Source organism: Gossypium hirsutum, chromosome A12, assembly GCF_007990345.1.
Source record: "Gossypium hirsutum isolate 1008001.06 chromosome A12, Gossypium_hirsutum_v2.1, whole genome shotgun sequence".
Classification (NCBI taxonomy): Eukaryota; Viridiplantae; Streptophyta; class Magnoliopsida; order Malvales; family Malvaceae; genus Gossypium; species Gossypium hirsutum.
The window spans coordinates 79,985,729-79,995,031 of NC_053435.1; the positions used below are offsets into that span (position 1 = coordinate 79,985,729).

The 9,303-nt window shown below is 31.4% G+C and overlaps 1 protein-coding gene across 1 annotated transcript; it reads left to right on the forward strand.

The window, feature by feature from the left end:
• The first annotated feature begins 2,263 nt into the window (after positions 1-2,263).
• Positions 2,264-8,720, forward strand: LOC107929219 (O-glucosyltransferase rumi homolog). Its single transcript, XM_016860598.2, has 7 exons — positions 2,264-2,404; positions 2,647-2,876; positions 3,918-4,471; positions 5,814-6,006; positions 6,283-6,347; positions 7,226-7,436; positions 8,240-8,720. Exons 2-7 carry the CDS (start codon positions 2,703-2,705, stop codon positions 8,603-8,605), a joined length of 1,563 nt encoding a protein of 520 aa, XP_016716087.2. The 5' UTR covers positions 2,264-2,404; positions 2,647-2,702; the 3' UTR covers positions 8,606-8,720.
• The last annotated feature ends 583 nt before the right edge of the window (positions 8,721-9,303 follow it).

Consider the following 9,303-nt stretch of genomic DNA (forward strand, 5'->3'; position numbering starts at 1 on the left):
TTTCAAAAACAAAGGTAGAAGTTTCAAAAACAAAGGTAGTCTATTTATTTCGATTTTTTATTATTTTCAAAAAAGAAAAAAATAGAAAATAAAACAAAAATTTTAGATCTTTACTTGATGTTTCGTCTCACCGTCGACGTGGGTGGCCTCCCCGATTCAAAAGTTCTCCGAACCCCCTTAGGGTTTGTTGAGGGCCTCATCGGACGAGAAAGAAACCGAAGGGTTTTATCTTCTTTTTTGGAGGTTTGATTTGTTTTAGGGTGTTTTCACCCTAGAATCATGTTCTACGCGTTAAAAGGTTTCAAAAGGTTTTTAAAAAAGATTTTTTGGCCATCGAAGGTCGTGGCCACGTCGCCGATGACCGGTGGCCGCGGTGGACGTGCAATGGCCTTGTGACCGGAGGAAGGGAGCCTTGAGAGAAAAAAAAGAAAGGAAGAATTTTTCTTTTTTGAAACAGGTTTTAAAATGATATTTTTAAATATTTTTTTAACTTTTATAGGTTTAATGAAATGACGTCGTTTTGGCTTGGCTTCAGAAGCCCCAAAACAATGTCGTGACATGACCCGAACACCTGACTCGAATATCATAGGATCCAGGTGTTTTTTGAAAGAGGGGTCAAATTGCTGCCCAAGTCCTTCTGCCTTTAGGCGCTTTTCAATGTGGTACTGATTTTGTTTTTTCTTCTTTTTAAAATTATGCAATTTAATTTTGATTTGTTTTCATTATAGTCCCTAGGCTATTGACCTTTTGGGGAGTGACACGTGTACTAGGGTTAGGGTTATTTGCCCTTTTGGTCCCTGTATTTTTATTTTATCTTAATTTAACCCTTTTATTTTCTGTTCTTATTTATTTATACTTTAAATTTTATTGCATTTTCAATTTAGTCCGCTGTTCATTTAATTAAGTCCCTGTACTTGCTATTTTTTAATTGTCACCCTTTAAGTTGCATAATTTACATTTTCGCCTATGAATTTCCCGATTGTTTTATTTCGGTCTTTTATTTTTAATCATTGATGCTATTAATATTATTATGTAATTATTATCATTGCTAATTAATATTTTTTTTAAAATTTGCTCAAATATATATTTTATGTAATTATATTAGTTTCATACATTTTTATATTATTTCACTATTATTATCATTGTTATCATATAGTATTATTAATTTAATAATATTATTATTTCTTGTTATTGAATTCACTATAGTGTTGTCATTTTATTCCATTATTTATGTTGTTATTTTGTTAATACCATAATTTTTTTGTCATCGTACATTGTAAATTATGCTACATACACTCATCTGTTTTTCAGCGTAAGCATATAAAAATAATAATTAAAACCGAGGCAATGTTCATTTTTTTCGGGATTCGAGGAGTTGTGCTCCTAACTTATGGAGTATGACCTCTTCCTAGAACTGAAATAACCAAACATCCTATTTAAAATTCAAGACACTTAGGACTTAGGTAATAATTAAATGGTGATTATTCTTTGTTTTCGAGGATCTGAGACCTTGTGCCCTAACTTACGGGGCATGATCTTTTCTTCTCGATTAACCCGAAATAAGAATGCTTTTTCCATAAAATTTAATTTTGTTAGCTATATTTTAATTAAATAACATCATGCAAAAAAATGGGATCGTACTTCAAATTTTCTTTGAATTCTCAATTCTCGACACTAAGATATCAAGTAATCAATTAGATACCAATTTTGGGTGTTATGAGGGTGCTAATCCTTCCTCATGCATAACCGACTCCCGAACCCACTTTCTGGATTTTGTAGACTGAAAATTATCATTTTAGTAAATCTAACCTTTTATTAAAATAATTAAATAACGAGTTGATCCGATCACACCTAATAAAAAAGATTGGCGGCGACTCTATTTTTATTTTAAAATAAAAAGTAGAGCTTCAAAAAAGGGTTTCAACAATAACAATTAACAATATTATCAATTTCAACCTATAAATAAAAGAATTAAACCTAAGATATTAATACATTAGAAGGACTAAAATCATAATTAGACCATCAAATTCTGAGTTCATAATTCCAAAGAAATTGCTAAGTAATTAACTTGTTTAATACTGGAAAACCATAATTAGATCATCAGATTCTGGGTTGTTACTGATATTTTTTTTATGTGACTTCTAAAATTTTAAAAAATTTACATGCTTAATTAATATATATATATATAAAACAAATTTATAATAATTAAGATATTAAAGCCCATAATATCCCGCTACGTACAGCACGTAGTATTTTGACTAAACTCGAATTAGCTTCACACTTTTCCTTTCTACAGATCAAAACACTGCCTAATTTCACTATCTTCTTCGAATTTTCATGGTGCTTCCGATCTCATCCAATCCATTCTTTCTCAGCTAAACAACATTTCCTGCATAAACTACGGGTATGCTCTTTATGATTCAGTTTTTTCTCGTATATTAACAAGATCACATTATGTTCAAATTAGACGATTTTTTACGTATAATTTCATCTTCTTCAATTCTTTTAGATCAGTTATAAAAATTATCTGATGAACTGAAAGAATTTGAGTTTTATATGTATATATTAATTTTGCAGAAACATTATTTTTTAATTATAATTTAACTGGATTCTTTAAGTTTGATCAATTTTGCTTATTGAACCAAGCTGTGTAAGACCCAATTGGAGCTTCAAGTGTTGTGAACAAAGTAGCATAGTTTTCCATGGGAGAACATGCTAAAATATTTCCTGCGTTTTGGCCGTACGGTGATCAAGTAATTCTTGGTTGCATTCACAATGTTGGCCTTGGACGCTTCAAAGGATTGGTCTCAACAACTGCTTTTCTTTTCCTCTTTTCCTTCGTTCTTATTGCAGCCTTGTTTAATTGGATGCAAGTTGTAAGTTTTCCCAACCTGTTTACCATTGCTGTTGGCTTAGTTTTTAATAAGATAATATAATTTTTGTCCGCTCAACTTGGTAACTAGGTGCACTTTGGTACCCGTACTTTTTTTATCCATAAATAGATTCATTTTGATTCCTAAACTATAATAGAGGATGTATCAGATACTCTCACCTAAAAAAGTATAGATACTAAAATTGCCAAGTTCAGGTACCAAAGTGAGAAAAAAAATACAAGTACCGAAGTGGACTTAGCAGCCAAGTTCAGTGGCCAAAAATTATATTATCTTTTTTTAATTGATTAAAGTAAGTTGTGTTATTAGAAGATATCAATTGATGGAGTTGGTTTTGTATATGGTAAATTTGGTTTGAGGTTATTTCGGAATTTGAATTTTTCTTGTCATTAGGGTTTGGATCAATTTCGAATATAGTTCATTTGAATTTAGGTCTTTACAAGTTCAAATCACTTTAAGTTTAGGTGAGTTTAGGTTGGTTTAAGTTAAAGGCAATTTAAGTTTGAGTTGAACGGTTTTGGATTGTTTGACTTTTTTTTTAAAAAAATTCGAGTTCAATTAATTTGAATTCAAGTTGATCATGTGGTTTTCAAGTTTAGGAGGGCAAAGTTAGAAACTGTTTTTGGGACATAAAATTATAAAATTTTAGAGCAGCTAAGGTTAAAAGTTTTGGGTTAAACAAGCTTAAATTGCATTACTAGTTTTTTTGAAGGGTCCAAAAATGCTTTTTTTTTTTCATTTATTCAAGAGCTAAAATTTATTCAAGAGCTAAAAAACTTAATTTGAATGATTTTGTTTTGGGACGAGTTAAAAAGAAGCTAAAGCTCTTGATTTAGCTGTTGTTTAGGATTACTTTACAAGTCATTTTGAGTTTTGGGTCATTTTAGGTTTAAGTCTATTTACTTTTAAGGTGTTGACTTTTTATAATCAAATCGAGTTGAGTTGAATTTTGGGTTTGGATCAAAATTTACACTTAAAATACAAGAAGATTAATGCATCACTTTTTCCTTGTTTTTTCTCCCCAAGCCTATCATACAAGGTTCTCCATTAGCCCATATGAGTTTCACCTCAAGAAGTAACAAAATGCCCCACGAAAGGGTTGAATTCCCTCTCAATTGCTCCATCGCAGCTTTACAAGGAAAAAAATGCCCGAACAAGTACCCGTCGGTCTTTGAACCCGACGAATCATCAACCGAGACTTGCCCAGACTATTTCCGATGGATCCACCAAGATTTACAACAGTGGAAAACATCAGGCATTACCGAAGACATGATTGAAAGGGGAAAGGCAAGTGCACATTTTAGACTTGTCGTTGTTGGGGGCAATGTTTATGTTGAAAAATATACCAGACCATATCAAACAAGGGATGTGTTTACCAAATGGGGCATTTTGCAACTTTTAAGGTTATACCCTGGTAAAGTACCAGATTTGGACCTATTGTTCTACAGTGGAGATGAGACGAAGATCATGAGAAGTGATTACCAGGGTCCTAATTCTACATTAGCACCACCGTTGTTTCATTATTGTGGATCCGAGGAAACTTTGGACATTGTCTTCCCTGATTGGACCTTCTGGGGATGGTAAAATTCTATTATGGGTTAATATATTTTTTCCTTGAACTTGGTAGTTAGGTTTATTTTGGTACCTGTACTTTTTCTGATTCACTTTGGTATTTGAACTTGGGAATTAGGTTTGTTTTGGTTCCTGAACTTGGCAATGTAAAAGTTTGATGTGGCACATATCATCAAATTTTGATGGAATTTAAGTTCAAGATCAAAATGGACCTTAATTGCTAAGTTTATGTACCAAAACATGACATATTTCCAAGTTCAAGGATTAATACGGGTTAATATAACTTTTAGTATCTGAACTTGGCAGTTAGGTTTATTTTGTCACTTGGACATTTTTTTGTTCACTTTGGTATTTGAACTTGACAATTAGGTTCATTTTGGTTTTTGAACTTGGCACATCTAAAAATATGATGATGTGGCATATTCGTAGGTTGTTACATCATCAAATCTTGATGGAATCTAAGTTCATGGATTAAAATGGACCTTAATTGTCAAGTTTAGGTATTAAAGTGGACTAAAGAAAAGTATAGGTACCAAAGTAGACTTAATTGCCAAGTTCTAGGACTAAAAGTTATATTAGCCCTTTGTACTACACATATTACTAACAACAAATAGTTAATTACATTAAATGTCTTCAAACTATAGTGTCCGGATTTTAAACCAGTCTTGGATTTCTAAACCTTCTAATTGAGTTTCAAAGTATCACTATCGTATCAATTAGGTCATTTCGTCAACTTTTCCACTAGCTTGGGCTAATGGCGGATCTTAGCATTAAGTTTTGAGGGCCTTGGTTAAATTTTTCAAAAGTTCTAGAGGGTCTAACGAGAATTTAAAAAAAAGGTTTAGTTAAAATTTTAAATATTTTGAGAGCTTGATTAGAATTTACAAAATTTTATGGGGTTTAAATGAAATTTAAATAAAACAAAAGGCCTAATGAGCTTTTCAAAAAATTTCAGGACTTATTTAAAAATTTCAAAAATTTTCAAGGGAGTAATGGAATTTTCCAAAAATATTTGAAGGGGCCAAGGCACCTGACTCCTATACCATCCGCCCTGGCATATTTTTTTAATACATCAAATCTAAACTGTTTATATAATAGTTATACGTGTTTCTAGTTTGATCCACATGATTTTACAAAATCTTCACATCATATCCAAACTAACATTTAATAACTAAGTTTAGAGGGAAGAACTTGATTTATACAACATTAATGTTCCAAGGACTCAATCAGAACGCTTTATAATTCAGACCAATTTAAAATCTAAACATTAGTTGGAGGACGTTGGGTAGAATTAACCTGGTAACAAAATTGCTAATAAATTTAAGCATCTAACCCACTTTGTTCTATCAGGGCGGAAGTTAATATAATGCCATGGGAGGACATGTTGAGGGCAATAAAGAAAGGGAGAAAGAGGACCAAGTGGGAACAAAGGGAACCTTATGCCTTTTGGAAGGGTAACCCTCACGTTGCTAAAAATAGGCTTGACCTTATGAAATGTAACCTTTCAGATCAATATGACTGGAATGTTCGACTCTATTACAAGGTAATCAATTAATTTACTCAAAATCAGATTGATTCTCGAGCTTCAAAACTTTTTAATTGAGTTATCAAAGTAGTTGAGTTGTCATTTAACAAACAAGTTAATAGTTAAGTTGATGGAAAGACTTGAGTGATGTGATACTTATACTTTGATGACTTAATGAAATGTTTTTGAAGTTTGGGGAGACCAGTTTAGATATTGACCCATAGTTTGGGGGACATATAATAGATTTGTTGAAATGGGTTTTTGTAACTATTATTTATTTGTTTTGAATTTCAGAATTGGAGTAAAGTAGTTGATGAAGGGTTCAATAATTCTAAATTGGAAGATCAATGCACCTACAGGTATATATGCCAAACTTTTCTTTTCTTCCTCATGAAAATTGGGTTTATTGCACCAACCATCCTCAACTAATAGCTCAAATTCTAAATTGATTCTTGAGCGTTAAAAATATTCTACTTGAGTTCTCAAAATATTAATATCGTATTACTTAATTCTTTCTATTCGCCTAAAGTTAGCTTGGACGTTAAATGCTAGGTCGGATCTAACATGGAGCATATTTTAAACACATGGATCAAAATTTAAATACATGTATACCTATTGCATGAACAACTTTGATTTAGAAGAAAAAAAGACAATGTCATTTTTAACACATTAGGTAAAACCACCATGAAGAACCCTGTACTAGGAGTCAAATTGCATTTTATCACATTCACTAGAAAATAGGCGTTAGACCAAAGAGCATATTGGTCCTTTCTATTAAAAAAATTATCCATTTCTACTATTAAAAATTGGCGTGTTTGACAAAATAACTAGACAATTACACGTAGCATACTACATGTACCTTATAGTGATGTATAAGGACCAACTTTTTTAATAGTAGAAATGGATGAAGTTTTTAACAAAAAGGACTTATTTGCTCTTTGATCTAATGTATAAGGATTAATTTGCCCATTTTTTGATTAGATGGGACAAAATGCAATCTGTCTTATAGTACAAGGGCCTTTATGCAGTAGGTATATACGTGTTTATAATTTAATTTACGTATTCAAACTTACATTTAATGTCCAAACTAACGATTAGACTAATGGAAGAATATAATTGATACGATTATATTTTTTGAGAAATCAGTTAGAGCTTTTTAAAGTTCAAAGACTAATTTAAAATCCAATCTGTATAGTGTAATTAACTTGATTTTTTATTGTTGTTGTATGATGGAAAGATACAAGATTTATATAGAAGGATCAACGTGGTCCGTAAGTAAGAAATACATACTAGCATGTGATAGCATGACATTGATGATAAAGCCCCGATACTTTGATTTTTTCTCGAGAAGCATGGTGCCAATGCAACATTATTGGCCCATACGCCGCCAAGACAAATGCAGAGACCTTAAGTTCGCCGTTGAATGGGGCAATAATCACACTCAACAGGTATTTAATCAAATCATCATGATTAATTTGTTATTTTTGTATTTATATAGACTTGTCAATTCTAACTCAAGCTTGAAGACACAATTCTTGTTATTGCGGTTGTGAAGTGCTTTTCTTGATCAGTGCTTTTGAAAAGCACTTCGTAATCAATTTCTTCGTTTGACTGGAAAAGTATTTTTGGAAGGTAAAAGCATTTTGTTTAAAAAGTGTTTTTTGATAGCTAGAAGTAATGCTACACATATCCTAACTTGAATTTCAATATGATCGTACTAAATTTAACTTTAAAAAGTCAACAATTCAAATCTGTCAAATTTGAATAAAAAAAAATACCTAAACTTGAAATGACCTAAATCCAGAAACTTGTCTTTTTTTCTATTTTCTATGTCTCTTTTATCGTTCATGTTTAAGGTTTGTAGCTGTCCCTCCTAGCACGGTTGTTTCCAAGGTTTGAATATGTTTTCTTTTTTTGGGAATGCAATGTGACTTACCACAAAACCTAATATTTATTGATTGAAACTAGATAATTGATTTGAAAAACCTGATTAACAAATCCAAAATAATTAAAACCAAAATGGAAAAAAAAAATTTAAACTCAAATTGACTATGTCCAAATTGATGCAATCCAAAAGCAATTCAAATTGCTCTATTATTAGGTCTATATGAAAGAAAATATCAATCTTCACTCTGTCAACTTACCCAAATTGGATCTATTTAGATTGATGAATCCGAAACCAACATCGACCGCCCCATTGATAGGAAAATATGAACAAAAATAATTTGACTTTCACTCCATGAACTTGCAGGCACAGGACATAGGGAAGGCAGGGAGCAAATTCATCGAAGAGATTCTAACGATGCAGAATGTATACGATTACATGTTTCACTTGTTGAACGAATACTCAAAGCTATTGAAGTACAAACCGACGGTACCTTCGAAAGCTCGAAGGATATGTGTCGAATCAACGGCGTGCAAGCAAAAAGGTGTTTGGAAGGAGTTCTTGTTTCAATCCTTGGTGAAGTCACCAAGCCATAAGCCTCCATGTGAGTTGCCTCCTCCATATGAACCTCAGGCTATTCAAGCTTCTATGGACAAAATAGACAACGTAGATAAGGAAGTGGAGAATTGGGGGAATGTATATTGGAATAAGCTAAATGAAACCAATCAATAGACACCTCTTTTTTTTTTTTGGTTAATTTTCATTCACATTGTTAATTAGTTGATAATTAATGTACTAATACATTCGATTAAGTTAATCATTATGGAATTGTCCAAATTAGATTAAATACAAGATAGATTTCAAAGGTGATATAAGTAATACTTTAAATACGATTATGATAAAAAAAAAACCATGAGATGAATGTACGGATTTTAAGTCTATTAATTTATAAACGGTGCATTATTTGAAGGGCTTTAAATTATCCCACATATTCTAAATTGATTACTAAATGGGACGTACTAATTAAGTTTTTAAAGTATTAGTGTTGTATCAAATAATATAGCTTTCAATTTAGGCGTTAAATGTTAATATAAATATTATGTGACGGATTTTCAAAACATGTAAATTAAACTATAAACATGTGTGTATTGGTCACATTGATAAGTTGGAGTTTTATTATACATATTTGTTATAATTGTCAGTTGTGAGTCTCCATTTTTAGTATGTATTGTTATAATGTGTAAATTTTAATTTAGTAAATTTAGTTTGATTCTTAATTTATTTTTACCCAATATTGATTTTATTTTATAATTACACTAATATATTTATAATTATGATTGTATTGTATTTTCATTTGCAATCTTTGAAAAAGGAAATTTGGACTGTAGTTTAACCCTCCATGTCTTAGAAGGCAAGGTTTCCCCATAGCC